The sequence below is a fragment of the Podarcis tiliguerta genome (assembly GCF_965153285.1).
Source record: "Podarcis tiliguerta genome assembly, chromosome: 8".
Classification (NCBI taxonomy): Eukaryota; Metazoa; Chordata; class Lepidosauria; order Squamata; family Lacertidae; genus Podarcis; species Podarcis tiliguerta.
The window spans coordinates 85,560,171-85,581,430 of record NC_139541.1 but is presented as its reverse complement, the minus strand read 5'-3'; the positions used below and the strand labels follow the sequence as shown (position 1 = coordinate 85,581,430).

Sequence of the window (21,260 nt, the reverse complement as noted above, 5' to 3'; positions counted from 1 at the left end):
GCCATTTTCTAAAACTAACCAATCACTGAACGTTACTTTTCGATCCTTCATTTGCATACAAACTATCCAATCACTGAACGTCACTTTTCGATCCTTCATTTGCATAACTATCTACAGTATCCCCCTGCTGGCCCAGGGTGAGAACTTCAGTACATAACAGACTCTGCTCTGCCTCTGTGGCCTGAGTCAGCAGAGCTTCTGAATCGCCAGTTGTTGGAAACAGCAGGAGGCGAGAGGGCTCTTGAGTTCGAATCCTGCTGGTGGCTTTTATCAGCTACTTTTAAAATGCATTTTAAATTGCATTTTAACCTGTATTTTAAATTGGTTTGTTTTTTCCCCCTATTATGTTTTTACTGTGTTTTTATCGGTGTTAGCCGTCCTGAGACTGGCTCTGGCCTGGGAGCGTGGGGTACAAATATTATTATTATTATTATTATTATTATTATTATTATTATTATTATTATTACAAGCGTCTGGTTGGCCACTGTGAAAACAGGGGGAGACATTGGTCTGATCCAGAAGATTCTTCTTGCTTCCCCCCCCCTGCCCCCAATGTTGAGGTCGGGTCTGGGCCCAGCGGTGCAAATTGGGAGACCCCCCCCCAACAGCCTCAGAGAAGATGATTGCCTCTCCAGCAGCATCTGATATTTGCCTAAGAACTTGGCACGCTCGGCTCCATCGCGAACAAATAAAAAGTTTCTTCCACAAACAAGAGATCAGGGCGATCCCACCCTGTCTGAACGAAGCAGAGGGCAGGTCAAGTTCCAGAACGGGGTGGGAGGGAGAAAAAATATGGGCTGCCTCCACATCGCCTGCCTGAAAAGCCCCTTCTTTCAACTGCCTCTCTCACACACAGGCACACACAGAGCCACCTGCAAAACTGCTTTCCTGAAAGCCAATTCGATTTAGCCAGACACAAAACAGATCCCTGGAAAAAAAACAACAACGCATTGCTCAGCGCAGGTCAAAAACAAACACGCATGCCAAGAACGGCCTCAAGAAGGCTGCACCAGACGGTTAAAAGCATGTCCCCAGTAAGAATTCTGGAGACAGCAGTTTGTTAAGGGTGCTGGGAATTATAGTTCTGCGTGATGTAAATGTTATGAGAATTATAAGGTCTAAGATATAAAATAAATGTACCAGGCAAACATACATAAATACAGAAACCACAGGTCTGAAACAGTACAGTGGTACCTCGGGTTACAGACGCTTCAGGTTACAGACTAACCCAGAAATAGTGCTTCAGGTTAAGAACTTTGCTTCAGGATGAGAACAGAAATCGTGCTCCGGCGGCGCGGCAGCAGCAGGAGGCCCCATTAGCTAAAGTGGTGCTTCAGGTTAAGAACAGTTTCAGGTTAAGAACGGACCTCCGGAACGAATTAAGTATTTAACCCGAGGTACCACTGTACAGGAAAAACAGTCCTGAAGCCATTTTGACTCTTTCAGTGACCTCAAGTATTCCTCTGCAGTTTGGATGGAAATGGGAAAAACCTCCCCCATTGTCTCTTTGCTCACAAATCCTGTCTTAAGGGTGTATTTGGGTATGAATAGGGTGAGCCTATGTCCTGGACTCAGGAATTACCATATTTACCATCACAAAAGAATGCCCAGATAATGCAATCAGTGACCATTATCAGGTATCCTGGCAAAGCAGGATTTCTGCTGTGGACCGCCTCCTTCTGTGATGTATGTATGGTGTTTCTGGGGGTGGTCTTGAGCTACAGGGTGGGCAAATTCAAAAGTCTATATAAGGGCAGGCACACCATTGTTCTGGGTTCCTCCTCCCTCCTGCGTGAGGCGCGGGTGAGGATCCTGTTGCAGCAGTTTAATAAAGATCAGGCTTACTAGCTGCTTTGCTTCTCAATATTCTCTGGTTGGCCTCTGTTATTTTCTCCTACCGATAGGGAACCTACATAAGGACTCCATATAGGTTTTTTCCCTTATAACATAAACTACACTTCCAAAGGTTCTTTTTTGGAGGGGTGCTAGAAAAGGTTCATTTCAGCTCAAAATGCCTTGGTTCCTCTCCTTTTGCTCCCCAATGCTAAGGCAGCCCCACACCCTGCTGCTGCGCTTAAATACCTCTGAGCATGTGTGAAGTGCATTCCCCCATACTACTACTACTACTACTACTACTAATAATAATAATAATAATAATAAATTTTGATTTATATCCCTCCCTCCCCAGCCAAAGCCAGGCTCAGAGCGGCTAACAGCAATAAAAGTAACACAGCATTCTAAAATCAGTATTCTAAAATCAATTCAAAATCAAATTGGGTTAACCATTGGGCTAGAGTTCTACGAGGCTCACCAAAGGAGGGGGTCAGACTGTGCCTTGGCCAAAGGCCTGGTGGAGCAGCTCTGTCTTGCAGGCCCAGCGGAAAGATGTCAAATCCTGCAGGGCCCTAGTCTCTTGTGACAGAGCATTCCACCAGGCCGGGGCCAGTGCTGAAAAGGCCCTGGCTCTGGTTGAGGCCAGCCTAACCTCCCTGGGGCCCGGGACCTCCAAGATGTTTTTGTTTGAAGACCGTAAGGTCCTCCGTGGGACATACCAGGAGAGGCTGTCCCGTAGGTACAAGGGTCCTAGGTATATAGGGCTTTAAAGGTTAAAACCAGCACCTTAAACCTGATCCTGTACCCCACCAGGAGCCAGTGCAACAGGTAATAGCACTGGGTGAATGTGATCCCGCAGAGAGGACCACATAAGGAGTCTCGCCATGGCATTCTGCACCCGCTGGAGTTTCTGGGTCAGTCTCAAGGGCAGCCCCACGTAGAGCGAGTTACAATAATCCAGTCTGGAGGTGACCGTCGCATGGATCACAGTGGTCAGATCAGGGCGAGAGAGGTAAGGAGTCAACTGCTTAGCTTGGCGGAGATGGAAAAATGCCGCCTTTGTTGTAGCTGCAATCTGCGCCTCCATGGAAAGGGAGGTGTCGAAGATTACACCCAAAGTCTTAACGGACGGTGCTGGCACTAATTGCGCCCCCACAGGAGATGGGAGTTGCCCCCTCCCAATCCCATATCGTCCCGTCCCAGCCACAGGACCTCTGTCTTCGAGGGATTTAACTTCAACCGGCTCCCACGTAACCATCCAGCCACAGCTTCCAAACATCTGGCCAGTGTGTCTGGGGCCGAGTCAGGATGGGCATCCATCAACAGATAGAGTTGGGTGTCATCGGCATACTGATGGAAGCCCAGCCCCAAACTCCGGACAAGCTGGGCGAGGGGGCGCATAAAGATGTTGAAAAGCATCGGGGAGAGTATCGCACCCTGGGGCACTCCACACACCAAGGAGTGGCGCGATGACAGTTCCCCCCCAAGCGCCACCACAAAGTTCTTCCTTGAAGGACCTCTGTCTTGGAAGGATTTAAGGTCAACCGGCTCCCACGTAACCATCCACCCGCCTGCTTTCTTTGTACATCTAAAACAAAGAAGTTCTTCCTTGAAGGCCAGAGGGCAGGTAGTTCAATTGACCATTGCACAGTTCCTCTTGCAATAAGTTAAAAACATAATCATCCACCCCCCCCAAGCCATACCAAGGAAGGCAGGCTAAAAGAACAGCTTGAGAAGGAAGTAATCTCTAATGGTCTACACAGACCTGCTCATCTGCAAACTGGATTGCTATCTTTACAGCACGCTCCTTAAGCCAGTCTTGGAATTCCTGGTTTCAATGGGGGGGGGGGATACATTGAGACAGAAAGAAAAGATGTTTCTGCAATGTCACTATTCAAGCACATGCACCAGAAATGTAGGCTTAATTGGATTAACAAAGTGCAACAAAGCCACTTTAAAAACAACAACACAATTCTGGATTTTTTGCAGTTAGGGAAGTGAGCGGGAAATGCATCAAAAAGCCTTGGATGAACAGATTGCTAACAGAAAGCCATCTGGTGAGAGGGCGGTCCACAGGGCGGGTGCCAACACCGAGAAGGCCCTCTGCCTGGTTCCCTGTAACTTGGCTTCTTGCAGGGAGGGAACCGCCAGAAGGCCCTCGGAGCTGGACCTCAGCGTCCGGGCAGAACGATGGGGGTGGAGACGCTCTTTCGGGTCTACTGGGCCTTTGAGGCCGTTTAGGGCTTTCAAGGTCAGCACCAACACTTTGAATTGTACCCGGAAAAGTACTGGGAGCCAATGTAGGTCTTTCCGGACCAGTGCTATATGGTCACGGCTAAACATCAGGAAGAACGTTCCGGCAATAAGAGCTGTTCAACAGTGGAACGGACTCACTTGGAAGGTTTTGGGCTACCCTTCCTTGTTTTTAAAGAGATCTGTCCTGGATGCAGAGGGTTAGGGCTAGATCAGGGCCAGATTTAGGTCTGATGAGGCCCTGAGCTCCTAAAGGTAACGGGGCCCTTTCTATGTACAGCTGTCCTTTGCCAACAGCAAATTGTCACTGTTTTTTGTGTTGAATAGATGCTATATGGTAATTGATGGACCTCACAGGTATCTCAAGCCATTTGCACATGTTGCCCTGCAACCAGTCTGTAGTGGTTCTAGGGGTTGCTTGTGCGTAAGCCGGTGCAAACACCTGGCTGGGTTGCCTGAGTGAACCTTTTTCTGTCCGGACAGCCACTCACCTGTGGCTGTCTCAATCGCTGGCAGAATCCGTCAGTGGGCGTTTCTTAAACTTCTTCCAGCAAAGAAGCTCTTTGACGCCTAGTCTTCTCCTACTCTCTCTGCGCGAAAGCCTTCTGCGCAAGGAGGGCGTAGGCAGCGGAGGACCCCTACTCTCCCCGCTGGTCCCCGGCAAGGAGTCATGGGACCGCCTTGCCGCTTCCCCCATCTGCCCCCCTTCTCCACTGGTGCTACGCTGATTCTCTTCCCCAGAAGATGGGCTGCTTCTCCCGATCCCTGGACGCTCTCTGGAATCCCTCTGGCTTTTGCTCTCTCCCTCCGGCACTGATGGCAGTTCCCTGACACAGTCCATGCAGATTGTGGGCACCCTATATATAGAAAGGAGCAAACCAGGGATATTTTAGGGAGCAGGCTAGCAGGTGGGGCCCATGACTTACATCAGAGGAGCCTACACAACACAAAACACGGTTGCTGTAGGTATGTTATTTTTCATTCGTTTTTTGTCTTATACAGTCCTATCTCGTGTTGTGTTTGCTTCAGGTTGAGCGTTTTCAGGTCGTCCCGCGGCAACCTGGAAGTACTGGAAAGGGTTACTTCCGGGTTTCGCCGCTCGCGCATGCGCAGACGCTCAAAATGATGTCATGCACATGCGCACAAGCGGTGAATCACGACCCGCGTACGTTCTGCTCAGGTTGTGAATGGGGCTCCGGAATGGATCCCATTTGCAACCAGAGGTACCACTGTATTTTGGAAATGTACATCCAGTATGTTTTTTCCTTTAATTTTTTTTTTGGGGGGGCCCCCAAGGGAGTGGGGCCCTGAGCTAGAGCTTGTTTAGCTTATACGTAAACCTGGCACCGCTCACCGAGTCTACAGTTCTATGATTCAGCAAAGATGGAGGATGCCAGCGAAAGAGGCATCTTGCCTGACGAAATTGACACCCCCTCTTGAGCAGTTGCCCATTTTTTACTTTGCTTTAAAGTCCTAAAGCGAATCGTCCGCTTGCCAGGGAAATGCACACACAACAACAACAACAACACGCCGAGTGAACATCCAGGCAGTCGGCCTACTTGCTCTTGCCATTACCTGGGAATCAATATTGAGGCATCCTGAGCGCGGTAACCGCAAATGCCCCATTTTCTCTTGGAATCAATCCCTTCTAATGCAGATGAAGAGCACAGCACAGGGAAAACAAACTCAAGGAGGTCAATGGCAACTTGCTCTCAGCATCTCTGGATCCCTAAGCATGTCAGCAAACATCAGGGAGGTCATCACGGCGACAGGACTCAGCCCAGCGGCCGAATGCGTGTTTGGAAAGGGAGTCGCCGAAGGTTCGTTCCGCAATGGCATTGGGAAAAGACTTCTGCCTGAAGCCTCGGGAAGCAGCTGCTAGCCAGTGTGGGCAACACTAAACAGCCTTGGTCCAGTATATCTGAAGGAGTGTCTCCACCCCCATCATTCAGCCAGGACACTGAGGTCCAGCTCCAAGGGCCTTCTGACGGTTCTTTCGCTGTGAGAAGTGAGGTTACAGGGAACCAGGCAGAGGGCCTTCTCGGTGGTGGCATCAGCCATGTGGAACACCCTCCCATCAGATGTCAAAGAGATAAACAACTACCAGACATCTAAAGGCAGCCCTGTTCAGGGAAGCTTTTAATGTGTGACATTTTAATCTATACTTAATCTTTGTTGGAAGCTGCCCAGAGTGGCTGTTGAAACCCAGCCAGATGGGCGGGGTACAAATAAAAAATTTCTTCTTCTTCTTCTTCTTCTTCTTCTTCTTCTTCTTCTTCTTCACATTAAGGAGGGGGGAGCTAGCCAGTGGACAAGCCAAGATGGCAGTTTTCCCACCAAGACGGCAGCAGATTCAACCCAAACATCCTTTAAATGGACACTCCCCATTATGATGATACAATGACAACAGCCTGCAAGGAACATCTTCATGTTAATTTCATGAATTTGGAAAACTGAAGGCAGCCCTGTTTAGAGAAGCTTTTAATGTTTGATGCATTACTGTATTTTAATATTGTGTTGGAAGCCGCCCAGAGTGGCTGGGGAAACCCAGCCAGACGGGCGGGGTATAAATAATAAATTATTATTATTATTATTATTATTATTATTATTAGGCTGGGCTAGGGAAAGGCAGCTTCCTAACAGCTCATACTGGTCCAATACTTGCTGTCAAGTTACCCAAAAAGAGAAGAAGAGCTTGATGGGTCAGAAGGACACTGACAAACTGGAACATGTCCAGAGGAGGGCAACCAAAATGGCCAAAGGCCTGGAAACGATGCCTTATAAGGAACGGCTAAGGGAGCTGGGCATGTTTAGCCTGGAGAAGAGGAGGTTAAGGGGTGATATGAGAGCCATGTTCAAATATATAAAAGGATGTCACATAGAGGAGGGAGAAAGGTTGTTTTCTGCTGCTCCAGAGAAGCGGACACGGAGCAATGGATCCAAACTACAAGAAAGAAGATTCCACCTAAACATTAGGAAGAACTTCCTGACAGTAAGAGCTGTTTGACAGTGGAATTTGCTGCCAAGGAGTGTGGTGGAGTCTCCTTCTTTGGAGGTCTTTAAGCAGAGGCTTGACAACCATATGTCAGGAGTGCTCTGATGGTGTTTCCTGCTTGGCAGGGGGTTGGACTCGATGGCCCTTGTGGTCTCTTCCAACTCTTCTATGATTCTATGATTCACTCCAGCACCCTGATCTCACAGTGGTCAGATGCCCCTAAGAACCTAGGGATCTAGATAGACTGTTCTTGGGCCTGGAGGTTCCATTAGGATCGCCTGACTCCTGGATCACACCAAGGGCCCATCTTGTTCTCCCAGGGAACCAGGTGCCCCAATGAGAAACCCCCAAGCGGTACACGCAAGGGTACTATCCCCTCTTGTGGTTTCCAGCAACTGGTACCCAGAAGCACTGCTGCCTTCGGTGGTGATGGCAGAGCACAGCCATCATGGCCAATAGCCATCAATAGCGTTTCCTGCTGCAGGGAGTTAGAATCATAGAATCATAGAGTTGGAAGAGACCACAAGGGCCATCGAGTCCAACCCCCTGCCAAGCAGGAAACACCATCAGAGCACTCCTGACATATGGTTGTCAAGCCTCTGCTTAAAGACCCCCAAAGAAGGAGACTCCACCCCACTCCTTGGCAGCAAATTCCACTGTCAAACAGCTCTTACTGTCAGGAAGTTCTTCCTAATGTTTAGGTGGAATCTTCTTTCTTGTAGTTTGGATCCATTGCTCCGTGTCCGCTTCTCTGGAGCAGCAGAAAACAACCTTTTCGTCGTTCCATCGTTTAACTACACAATGCTGGGGTGCAGAATGAATAGGGCCGTGCGTCCGATCTGACTGATGCCCGAATCCTCAACCAAAATCAGGGCGATTTGGGTGGATCCTGACTTCGGCCGAATCAGGCTGAGACAGTGCCATTGGCCTGCCCAGAGCGATCCGGGGCTCTCAAAAGGTGGGAGAGGGAACAGCACAACAAGATGGAACAAGTAGAAAATTGAGATCACACATGGGTGAAGATTAGTGGGGGGGGTATATGGGAATTTATAATATCATTTATAATATAAATTTTCTAATCGTGTTGTATTTATAGACAGCAAAGGGAAGTTTAATTCAGGTAACTTATGCAAGTTTGGAAAACTCAGCAGTGGCCAGAGGATTGGAGAAGGTCAGTCTACATCCCAATCCCAAAGAAGGGCAGTGCCAAAGAATGCTCCAACTACCGCACAATTGCACTCATTTCACACGCTAGCAAGGTTATGCTTAAAATTCTACAAGGAAGGCTTAAGCAGTATGTGGACCGAGAACTCCCAGAAATGCAAGCTGGATTTAGAAGAGGCAGAAGAACCAGAGACCAAACTGCAAACATGCGCTGGATTATGGAGAAAGCTAGAGAGTTCCAGAAAGACATCTACTTCTGCTTCATTGACTATGCAAAAGCCTCTGACTGTGTCGACCACAGCATTCTATGGCAAGTTCTTAAAGAAATGGGAGTGCCTGATCACCTCATCTGTCTCCTGAGAAATCTTTATGTGGGACAAGAAGCTACAGTTAGAACTGGATATGGAACAACTGATTGGTTCAAAATTGGAAAAGGAGTACGGCAAGGCTGTATATTGTCTCCCTGCTTATTTAATTTATATGCAGAATTCATCATATGAAAGGCTGGGTTGGATGAATCCCAAGCCGGAATTAAGATTGCTGGAAGAAATATCAACAACCTCAGATATGCAGATGACACAACCTTGATGGCAGAAAGTGAGGAGGAATTAAAGAACCTTTTAATGAGGGTGAAAGAGGAGAGCGCAAAATATGGTCTGAAGCTCAACATCAAAAAAAACGAAGATCATGGCCACTGGTCCCATCACCTCCTGGCAAATAGAAGGGGAAGAAATGGAGGCAGTGAGAAATTTGACTTTCTTGGGCTCCATGATCACTGCAGATGGTGACAGCAGTCACGAAATTAAAAGACGCCTGCTTCTTGGGAGAAAAGCAATGACAAACCTAGACAGCATCTTAAAAAGCAGAGACATCACCTTGCCAACAAAGGCCGTATAGTTCAAGCTATGGTTTTCCCAGTCGTGATGTATGGAAGTGAGAGCTGGACCATAAAGAAGGCTGATCGCCAAAGAATTGATGCTTTTGAATTATGGTGCTGGAGGAGACTCTTGAGAGTCCCATGGACTGCAAGAAGATCCAACCTCTCCATTCTGAAGGAAATCAGCCCTGAGTGCTCACTGGAAGGACAGATCCTGAAGCTGAGGCTCCAAGACTTTGGCCACCTCAGGAGAAGAGAAGACTCCCTGGAAAAGACCCTGATGTTGGGGAAGATGGAGGGCACAAGGAGAAGGGGACACAGAGGACGAGATGGTTAGACAGTGTTCTCGAAGCTACCAGCATGAGTTTGACCAAACTGCGGGAGGCAGTGGAAGACAGGAGTGCCTGGCGTGCTCTGGTCCAGGGGGACATGAAGAGTCGGACACGACTAAACAAGTAAACAACAACAACAACTTATGCAATAGGTTTAAGTTAGAAAACGAATATGGATTCTGAATTTGATGTTTGTAATACTCTTTAGTTTTGGAATAATAAATAAATTTTGGGGGGTGGGGGTGGGAGAGGGAGTCGCAGGACCCCTCTGCAAAGAACAACACAGGGCCCTTTGCAAAAGGGCTTTGAAACAGCCCCACACTGAGCCTTGGTTGTGCACACACCTCTTTCCCAAGCAGGGGAACAAACCTACAAAGCCAAAGCGAGCAGGATTGAACCCTCTGCTCACCAGGGTCCAATCCTGCTAGTTGCAGGGGTCTGCTCCAGCTCATTCCGCACAGATTCATGAAATAGCAGAACTTTTTTCCTCTCTTTTTTTTGAGAACTTGGCTTGTACCTTATCATATCACAGAATTATAGGATTCTAGACCTGGGAGGGGGTCCTCCATTTAGCCCAACGCCCTGAAAAGCAAGAATCACAACTAACGATGAGAGAGGGCCATTCAACTCCTGCTTAGAAACCTCCAGTGGAGTCCACCGCCTTCCGAGGAGACCGTCCTGCTGTCAATTGGCTCTTAAAACATCAGCTGCACCTGTGGGATTCCTACGCATCACAAGGATGTTCAGTTCTGACCAGTTCAGTTCCAAATGAATCTGAACTTCAAAGTCTAAAATCCCTGGTAGAGGACAAGGATCCTGAGATCACGTTAAGGGTAGCCAAATTCTGCGCGATTGCCATAAAACCTAGGGAACAAGCTGTGCTATCACAATGATTAAGGCCTTAAATGATAAATTTAGGTTATATTTTAGTGACTAAGTTTTAATTTATATGTTTTTAAACTGCTGCTATACAGCCACGGGACGCAGGTGGCGCTGTGGGTTAAACCACAGAGCCTAGGACTTGCCGATCAGAAGGTCGGTGGTTCGAATCCCTGGGACGGGGTGAGCTCCCGTTGCTCAGTCCCTGCTCCTGCCAACCTAGCAGTTCGAAAGAACGTCAAAGTTCAAGTAGATAAATAGGTACCACTCCAGTGGGAAGGTAAACAGCGCTTCCGTGTGCTGCTCTGGTTCGCCAGAAGCGGCTTAGTCCTGCTGGCCACATGACCCGGAAGCTGTCTGTGGACAAATGCCGGCTCCCTTGGCCAATAAAGCGAGATGAGTGCCGCAATCCCAGAGTCGGTCACGACTGGACCTAATGGCCAGGGGTCTCTTTACCTTTTTATACAGTCACACCTTGGGTTACAGCCTCTTCAGGTTGTGTTTTTTCGGGTTACGGACCGCCGAAACCAGGAAGTACCAGAACGGGTTACTTCCGGGTTTCGGCGATCGTGCATACGCAGAAGCGCTAAATTGTGCTTTGCGCATACGCAGAAGCGCTGATTCACAACCAGCACGTGTGCAGACGCGTGTTGCGAACGCTGCAGGTTGCGAACGTTCATCCCGCACGGATCACGTTTGCAACCCGAGAGTCCACTGCATCTGTATTGCCCCTGTTATATCTAATTGCAAATTCAAATGTATCTCCGTTGTGTTTTACGACTTCCTTGATAGGGTATGTGAGCTGGAACTGGTCTGTGACCGAAATAATAAATTTGAAAGGAAACCCTCCGTGCCACACACACACACTCACACACACCTGGCCCTTACCTGATGAAGACTATGACCCCGACCCTTGCAATGTCTTTGTGCAGGATTTTCCAGGACTCTCGGATCAGGGCCTTCTGAGACTCTGAAAGCGAGAGCCGCTCAGGGTTTCCCCCGCGCTCAGTCTCCTTGCTCAAGTCCAGCCCGCCTTCCAGAAACGACCCTTGCTTTTCCACGTCTGCCTCCGGTGTGACGCCTGGTCCAGATAAGGCACACCCCATCTTTCTCTGGGGGGGACGGGACGGATTCTGGCACCCTGGGTCCTCCTTTCCGTCCACGCCAGCTAAAGCAAACAGAATTTTTTTTATTTCAAAGATAGCTGGAGACGGAACAAACAGGCATTAATTGAATCAGCTCTCAGGGGAGAAGGGAGATGTGCTGGCGATGGTTTCGCGGCACACGTTGTTCCCGCTGAAAATTGTACGCCAGCAGGAAACGGTCCGCCAGGCCCACTTTGTTTCACAGAATTGGAAGGGACCCCAAGGGTCATCTAGTCCAACCCCCTGCAATGCAGGAATTTTCCCCACAACTCTGAGATTAAGAGCTTCATGCTCTGCCCACTGAGCAATCCCACCTAAGCTAGTTTCAGTTATATTCCTATCCAGACCTCTCCCTGAAGAGCGGGGGGCAGACTCACCCCACCCCAGATAACCTCATTACGACCTTGCGAGGTAGGCCAGCTTGACAGACGGCAGCGACCCAGGACATTCAAGGGCTGGACAGTGATTTGAACCCAGGGCTCAGGTTAAAAACACTCATGCACACACTCACCCGAATGAAAAGGGTAGATGTGCGTGTGGAGGCTGTGAAAAGGGCATATGCTAGGGATCATTATGAAAGGAACCGAATATAAAACTGTTGTTATCATAATAAGGCCGTTATGCAAATCGATAGCGCATCTGGAACACTGTGTAGCGTTCTGGTCGCCTTGCCTCAAAATGGATATTGTATTTTTCTATACATTCTTTAAAAAACCAGAAGCATTTTTACTTGGTATTATAGGCCAAGACATTAATAGGCAAGATGTCAAACTATTCTTATATGCAACAACAGCCGCAAGAGTATTGTTAGCCCAGAAATGGAAGCAAGAAGAAATTCCGACGAAAGAAGAATGGCAGACGAAATTAATGGACTACGCAGAATTGGACAAAATGACAGGAAGGATTCGAAACCTGCAGGACCAGAGATTTGCAGAAGATTGGAAGAAGTATATGAATTATTTGAAGAGCAACTGTAATCAACAAATTATGCTAGTAGGACTACAAGATGTTTCGTAAGGAGAAATATATGAAGTGTTACAAAGTAGGAAAAGATAGAGATATTGGTTATGAGTTTGAAATGTGATAGGGAAGATAAGAAATGCATACTAAGAGACTAGATTGGGAAATTTTCAGACAGGACTGATGGAAGTCAAAACAATTGAATAAGATGTAAAAGTATGTTTAATTACTGCTGAAAATGATTTGTAAAAAAACTAATAAAAATTTATATATAAAAAACCAATAAACAACTAAACAAATGACTAAACAACTAAACAACAACAACATGTTTTTATACTGTATTTTATGCTGCTTTTATAACTAAGTGTTTTAAAGTGTTTTAAATTTGTTGTTATCCACCCTGAGCCCGGTTTTTGAACTGGGAAAGGGCGGGGTATATAAAAAAAATATTATTATTATTATGTGCATATTTTAAATTGGTTTCCCTTCTCACTGTAAGCAGCCCCCCGGTTGTACGCAGAGCAGCGTGGGAATGCCTAAACTCAATAAACGTTGCAATTAAAAGTGTTCCTTGCACTTTGACAAAGAGCTTGAGGTTTTGCAGTGGGGGGCAGGCGGTGGATGGGAAACGATTGGCGCCAGTGGGGGGGGCACTTCTTGCCTCCCACCCACCGGCTCTGCTGGTACACATGGCCACTTGGGAGCCGCTGCCAGGCTGTGAACGGAAGCCTCTGAGCTGCTGGAGGAGATCCATGGAGAGGCGCCGGAAAACAAGAGTGTTCGGCTGAATCGGTGCCAGTTCCGACCCGGAAAAGTACGAGGATGGGTGGGAGAGACCGGGGAAATCTCTGAGGACCCAAAGGGAGCATGGAGATGAGAATTGGGGGGGGGGGGACGACGACCCTGAAGCTCACAAGGAACATCTCAGGCCCCGAGTTTATGGGGCGCAAACTTAGAGTGGACTCCGGCGATGTTACAAGGTGGGCCCTGGAGTTGTTGTTGTTTAGTCGTTTAGTTGTGTCTGACTCTTTGTGACCCCCTGGACCAGGGAAAGGAGAATGTTAGCCTCTTTGAGACTCCTTTGTTGTCGGCTTAGTCGTGTCCGACTCTTTGTGACCCCCTGGACCAGAGCACGCCAGGCACTCCTGTCTTCCACTGCCTCCCACAGTTTGGTCAAACTCATGCTGGTAGCTTCCAGAACACTGTCCCACCATCTCATCCTCTGTCGTCCCCTTCTCCTTGTGCCCTCCATCTTTCCCAACATCAGGGTCTTTTCCAGGAAGTCTTCTCTTCTCAGGAGGTGGCCAAAGTCTTGGAGCCTCAGCTTCAGGATCTGTCCTTCCAGGGAGCACTCAGGGCTGATTTCCTTCAGAATGGAGAGGTTTGATCTTCTTGCAGCCCATGGGACTCTCAAGAGTCTCCTCCAGCACCAGAATTCAAAAGCATCCATTCTTCGGCGACCAGCCTTCTTTATGGTCCAGCTCTCACTTCCATACATCACTACTGGGAAAACCATGGCTTTAACTACACGGACCTTTGTTGGCAAGGTGGCGTCTCTGCTGGGCCCTGGAGATGGAGATTAATTGGGAGGGCAGACGGGCCTTGCTCAGAGCACCTTTGCTGTGATGTGCAGCCAACTTCTTAATATTTTTTTGATGTTATTGCTAAAGGTGCTCTTGCGCACCTGGAGTTTCAAGCCCTTTCTCCCCCTGCCCACCTGGAGGGGGCATGGCTAACCTGGAGACTTCAGATCAGGCCTGGAGGTCTAGCAGCCCTAAACCACATCCTTTGTCCCCAGGTGTGCCCGTCTTCAGCCCTCCTTTCTCTGCGCCATCCTTGCGTGCTGTTACCTGCCTGGAAGGTGTGGCTGTGCCTCTTCCCAAACTGGACTATGAGTTGTTGTTGTTTTTTGTAAGTTTTATTTTATTAAAATAATTCAACATTAATACATACATATTACGAATATACAGACAAACATGCATTTCACACAGTCCTTAAAAATATTCATACATACCCCCACTCAATCCCACACATACCTCCTTTTCACCCCCCCTCACCCCACCCTTGTGTTAGACTCCCAATCTACTCAGTTGGAATTTCTTTCCACTTCTATTACTTTCTTTCACACACTTTTAAACCAGCTTTCTACTTCTTTTTCTGTTACACATTGTTATCCATCTTATTTAGTATTTCAGTATTTATAACGGAACTTATTTATTCTAATAGGAGTTCTGGTTTTTCACTATGATTTTGCAAATATCCTTTAAACACCTTCCAGTCCCTTCCAGTCCCAGGGACGCGGGTGGCGCTGTAGGGACGCGGGTGGCGCTGTGGGTTAAAGCCTCATTGCCTAGGGCTTGCCGATCGAAAGGTCGGTGGTTCGAATCCCCGTGGCGGGGTGCGCTCCCGCTGTTCGGTCCCAGCGCCTGCCAGCCTAGCAGTTCGAAAGCACCCCTGGGTGCAAGTAGATAAATAGGGACCGCTTTATAGCGGGAAGGTAAACGGCGTTTCCGTGTGCTGCTCTGGCTCGCCAGATGCAGCTTGTCACGCTGGCCACGTGACCCGGAAGTGTCTCCGGACAGCGCTGGCCCTTGGCCTCTTTGAGTGAGATGGGCGCACAACCCTAGAGTCTGTCAAGACTGGCCCGTACGGGCAGGGCTCCTTTACCTTTACCTTTTAGTCCCTGTCTATCTTTTCTTTTGAGATCCTTCCAATTTCTCCCATTGTTTTGGATGTATTGTAATACTCCAATAATTTGGCAAGCCACTCTGTTTTTGTCGGTATTATACCACTTTTCCAATTTTGGAAAACGGAAAAGCGGATTGTGAGTTCTGTGCCTGTGTGTAGCTGTAGAAACTCGTGTGTGACCGGAATTCAGCCAACAGGACAAAGGGGAAAAGTTCTGCCACCATCTCCCGTTAGAATGCACCCGTCGAGGCATTTGCATGCACCTTAATTTCTCGCATTGCACTGTGACAAACCCAGGTTTGCCACTGAGCGGAAACTCAACACACACCAGGAGACAGATGCACTTCTGAACAGCCGATTGACCCCCCCCCCACATGCTAAATGCTTCAGGCTTAAAGAGACTTAATTTTCGAACAAGTTAGGTAGGAGATAGGGACATGGGTGGCGCTGTGGGTTAAACCACAGAGCCTAGGACTTGCCGATCAGAAGGTCGGCGGTTCACATCCCCGCGACGGGGTGAGCTCCCGTTGCTCGTTCCCTGCTCCTGCCAACCTAGCAGTTCAAAAGGACGTCAAAGTGCAAGTAGATGAATAGGTACCACTCCGGCGGGAAGGTAAACAGTGTTTCTGTGCGCTGCTCTGGTTCACCAGAAGCGGCTTATTCCTGCTGGCCACATGACCCGGAAGCTGTACACCGGCTCCCTTGGCCAGTAAAGTGAGATGAGCGCCACAACCCCAGAGTTGTCCGTGACTGGACCTAATGGTCAGGGGTCACTTTACCTTTTCCTTTAGGTAGGAGATAAAGGAGGAAATGTAGACACGCAACCAGAGATCTCTAATATAATCGCTTTTTTCAAATGGTCTGGGTTGTTTTTTTTAACTGACAGATTAATCAACTCATTTTTTTGTTGATTAACAACCAGTCGAAGCCAGGAAGGGAGCAGTGTGTTAATGTAAGAAATAGTGAAAGAGAAATATTCTTAAAGAATGGGTACCTTTTGTTGTTGTTGATTATTAACAGCCAGGACCGTTTTTTAAGCGGAGGGGTGGGGGCTTCGGTCCAGCTCGTTTACATCGCGGGCTCGGCGCTGCGCTTAAGTAAGAGGCTCCCGGATCGCAGCCCAGGCGCCCTCCCGCGCCCTCCAAGCGCCCGGCGCCCCTTACCTGTCCCCGTCGGGGGAACTCCGCGCGACAGGAGTACCAGCAAGATCAGGTGGCTCGCCAGCTGTGCCATCCTCACTCGGCTCCGGGATCGCACTGGGCGCTTCCCTGCTCCTCTGGCAGACTCCGCAGGGGGGCGGCAGGCGGCGAGGTGGCCTTGCGCCCGCCCCGATTGCGCCCTCCAGGTGCCCAGGCAGCCCCGGAGGGAGGGGACGCGAAGGGGCTTCCCAGAGCCGGACGCAGCGCGCTCCGATGGGCGGCTGAGAGGAGGGGACACTCGGCCTGCGGCGCCCTCCAAAATCTGGCGCCCCTGCGCCACCAATCTCTGTGGGTAAGACGTCCCTGTATCATAGCTGTCAACTTTTCCCTTTTCTTGCGAGGAATCCTATTCGGAATAAGGGAATTTCCCTTTTTTAAAAGCTCAGGGATGATGGGAGTTGTAGTCCAACAACATGGGGGGGGGGGCGACGACCACAGGTTGACCAGGTCTGTGCAAAGCACGATACTGCATATCACTTAACAAATGTAAGAAGAATTTGCTAGATTAGGCCAATGACCCATCTAGTCATAGAATCATAGATCTGTAGAGTTGGAAGGGACCCCCAGAGTCATCTAGTTCAACCCCCCCCCACGCGTGCAATGTGGGAAGAAGCACCTGCCCCATCTGGGGATCAAACCTGCAATGTTGGTGTTCTCAGCACCACTCCAGGATCCTGCCGCCACCCAGAAGGCTCTTCTGGGAAAACCACAAGAAGGATGCCAGCACAATTAGCAACTCTCCCTTCCTGGGGTTTCCAGCAGTTGGGATTCAGAAGCACGGCTGCCTCGACTGTGGAGGCAGAAGTCCTGGCTAGCAACCATCAATTGTTGTTGTTGAGTCGTTTAATCTTGTCCGCCTCTTCGTGACCCCCTGGACCAGAGCACACCAGGCACTCCTGTCTTCCACTGCCTCCCGCAGTTTGGTCAAACTCATGCTGGTAGCTTCAAGAACACTGTCCCACCATCTCGTCCTCCATCGTCCCCTTCTCCTTGTGCCCTCCATCTTTCCCAACATCAGGGTCTTTTCCAGGGAGTCTTCTCTTCTCATGAGGTGGCCAAAGTCTTGGAGCCTCAGCTTCAGGATCTGTCCTTCCAGGGAGCACTCAGGGCTGATTTCCTTCAGAATGGAGAGGTTTGATCTTCTTGCAGTCCATGGGACTCTCAAGAGTCTCCTCCAGCACCAGAATTCAAAAGCATCCATTCTTCGGCGATCAGCCTTCTTTATGGTCCAGCTCTCACTTCCATACACCACGACTGGGAAAACCATAGCTTGAACTATACGGACCTTTGTTGGCAAGGTGATGTCTCTGCGACCATCAATCGCCCCCATGAACTGCTCCACTCTTCCTTCAAAGTCCTACAAGCTGTTGGATATCACTGTCTCTAGTGGGAGGGAGTTCCATAGTTTAACTCTCTGCCCTAAATCTCCCAAGGTTGAGCATTTTCAGACGCCCACTTCCAAGCCACATCAGGGAGACAAGGGGGCAAGGATGGGGCTGACAGGGGGGTCTTGGGGACTGGGTGAACCCTGGAGCAGCACCCAGGCTGAAGTGCTCCAGGGGAGGTTTTGCTGAACTGCCAGGAGGGCTAATAATAATATAATTTTTTTTTTTTTTAATATACCCTGCCCTTCCCGGTTCAGAAAACTGGGCTCAGGGCAGCTAACAACAAATTTAAAACGCTTAATTGATGCAACAAAAAACAGCATAAAATACAGTATCAATAACAATAAATTCAGAATTCAAAAATCAATTTTTTGGGGGGGGGAAATCCGTCCAATAAACATTAGATGATCACCAGGGCTAGCTGGCTAAGTTAGTCCTATTGGGCCAGCGAGACGACCAGGGGAGAATTAGTTGTGGGATTCCAGAGCGGGTAATCTTCATAAAAAGGGGAGGGGGAGGTAAGGAAGGGAAATAAATAAGAACTGGAACAGAGGTCAGCCTCTGATCCACCCAGCGGCACAGAAAACAAACTCAGACTGAGGTTGCAATCCTGTGCGCACTTACTTGGGAGCAAGCCCTGCCAAACTAAATTAATTTGCTTCTGTGTAAAGCTAGGGACGCGGGTGGCGCTGTGGGTTAAACCACAGAGCCTAGGACTTGCTGATCAGAAGGTTGGCGGTTCGAATCCCCGCCACGGGGTGAGCTCTCATTGCTCGGTCCCAGCTCCTGCCCACCTAGCAGTTTGAAAGCACGTCAAAGTGCAAGTATATAAATAGGTACCACTCCGGCGGGTAGGTAAATGGCGTTTCCGTGCGCTGCTCTGGTTCGCCAGAAGCAGTTTAGTCATGCTGGCCACATGACCCGGAAACTGTACGCCGGCTCCCTCGGCCAGTAAAGTGAGATGAGCGCCGCAACCCCAGACTTGGCCAAGAGTGGACCTAACGGTCAGGGGTCCCTTTACCTTTACCTTAAACACACATAGGATTGTGCTGTGATGCAAGAACGGTCAAGCTAGAATAAAATTCACAAGCAAGGGAAGATTCACTTTGCTTCCCACCCCTGTCAACTTTCTGCTTGTAACTTCTGTGGAGCACAGAGACTTGTTCCCCCACTTTTGGGGCGTGTGTGTGTGTTTATCTCCAACTCCTCGAAAGATTCCATCAATGGCGTCTCCAAAAAATTTTACACATCACTTGGGAAGACAGGTGAACTAATACCAGTGTACTGGAAGAAGCAAAGATCACGAGTGTTGAAGCAATGATTCTTCAACATCAACTTCGTTGGACTGGTCATGTTGTGCGGATGCGATGATCGTCTTCCAAAGCAACTACTCTATTCCAAACTTAAAAATGGTAAGCGTAATGCTGGTGGTCAACAAAAGAGGTTTAAAGACTCTCTCAAGGCAAATATTTAAAAAATGTAGTATAAACACTGACAACTGGGAAACACTGGCCTGCGAGCGCTCCAGTTGGAGAACAGCCTTGACCAAAGGTGTCCTGGGCTTTGAAGACACTCGAACTCAGGATGCAAGGGAGAAACATGCCAAGAGGAAGGCACGCTTGGCAAACCCTCACCAGGATCAACTCCCGCCCGGGAACCAATGTCCCCACTGTGGAAGGACGTGTGGATCCAGAATTGGCTCCACAGTCGCTTACGGACTTACTGTTACAACCGTGTTCATGGAAGACAATTCTACTCAGCTATGAGCGATCCACAAAGAAGAGGAATTTGCCCAATAGACCACTATTTATATCGCTGATGGCAGAGAAAGTGATACTATCTTAGAACAGCAAGCGAGGCAGTGTGATGCAATGGTTAGAGTGTCATAGAGTAGTACCTGGGAACCAGGGTTCAAACCCCCCACTCAGCCCTGAGGGCCAGTCACTGCCTCTCAGCCCGACCTACTTCTCAGGGTTGTTGTGTGAGCATAAAATGGGGAGAAGAACCATTTATGCCTCCTTGGAGAACAGGGTGCATTAATGCAACATAACTTCAACAAATATTGCAGGTTGCGAGGGGGGTGGGGAAATCTCATTCCCTAGCAATGCAACAAACCGAAAAGCGCCCACTGTCCACATTTAATTTGTAAGCTTTCTGGGGCAGAGACCTGTTCCCTGCTTTGTGGGGGGGGGGCGCGCTATGTGGGCTTATTTCCCCGTGCCTATCTATGAAATTAATGCAATGTTAGAACTGCAGCCAGCGGGGCAGGGGGAGAGATCTCATTCCCTGGCGATGAAACAGACCCCAGAATGCCCACTTGCAAACAGTTAAGTTTGCAAGTTCTCTGGCGCAGATACTTCTTTCCGCCTCGGTTTGGGTTTGCAGCCAGGGCAAAGACTCTCCTTTCCTCAGCCTTGATAAAAGACCAAAAAGTGCCCACTTACCGGCGCAAGTTCTTCTCCGCAAGGGCTGGGGGGGAAAAAAACACCCGGCTCAGCAACTCCAGGAGGAAATTCCAGAGCGAGGAAAAGCAACAAACTGTCTTTGGAAGGAAATTCCCTCCTGCGCTGCTGTGATTGCTGCTCACAGCCTTTTCTCTCTTCTCCAGCAGGTGAATCCCATATGCAGCCCTGCAGATCAGGCACCCAAGGGCAGCTTCAGGATCTTAGAGCCTGCCTCGTTCAGACCCGCGCGCCCTCCTTCCTCTCCCGAGACGGCAGAATAACGCCATCATCATCATCACTTAGCTGCTGCTCTATTTAAATACAAATGGATCATTTCTCCCTTTCATCTCCACCTGAAGCCATGAAAGCAGAGGTTCAATTAAGGCGCAGAAGAGATGGAGGGGGGGAAGGTTTGCCGGCGCCCATCTGTGAACAACAAGCGCGTTGGAAAGGATTTTCCCCTCCCTCCAGGGGAATAAGGGCTGGCAGGCAAGAGGGCTGGGCGCCAAGAATGGGAGAAAGGAAGGAAAAGGAGCGATGCATTTTGGCACCCGGGTGGGCTGCATTTCCAGCACCCCACGCCTCGTGCTGAGCATTTGCCAGTGCCGGATTTATGCACAGTGGTACCTCAGGTTACAGGCGCTTCAGGTTACAGACTCCGCTAACCCAGAAATAGTACCTCGGGTTAAGAACTTTGCTTCAGGGTGAGAACAGAAATCGTGCTCCGGCAGCAGTGAGAGGCTGCATTTGCTAAAGTGGTGCTTCAGGTTAAGAACAGTTTCAGGTTAAGAACAGACCTCCAGAACGAATTAAGTTCTTAACCCGAGGTACCACTGTATAAGCTAAACAAGCTACAGTTTAGGGCCCCACTCTCTTGGGGGGCCCCCAAAAAATTAAACGAAAAAAACCCCTGGATGTACATTTCCAAAATATAAGATAAACAACTTCTTACTTCTTTTCAGTTCAACAATTACTTTGATAAAATGCATATCTTGTGATGTGCAGATGGCTTGAGAGACCTATGAGGTCCATAAATTGCCATCTAGCATATATTCATCACAAAAAACAGCTGATCGAGTCACTTTAATAGTGGCTGAATTTTTAAA

General features: G+C 48.9%; 1 protein-coding gene across 3 annotated transcripts in view; it reads right to left on the bottom strand.

Moving 5' to 3' along the window:
- The window catches only part of LOC310684626 (neuroglobin-like), a 41,313-nt gene extending 20,760 nt beyond the window's left edge, over positions 1–20,553 (bottom strand). The window contains exons 1-2 of one of the 3 annotated variants that reach the window (XM_083456036.1): positions 20,155–20,553; positions 11,222–11,501 (exon numbers count right to left, since the gene is read on the bottom strand). In XM_083456036.1, coding sequence (XP_083312162.1) covers positions 11,222–11,439 — 218 coding nt within the window. In that variant the 5' untranslated portion in view covers positions 11,440–11,501; positions 20,155–20,553. Of the gene's footprint in view, positions 1–11,221; positions 11,502–16,289; positions 16,555–16,963; positions 17,054–20,154 lie in introns of those variants that run through there. The other 2 variants (XM_083456037.1, XM_083456035.1) reach the window with 2 other exon arrangements.
- Positions 20,554–21,260: the final 707 nt, after the last annotated feature.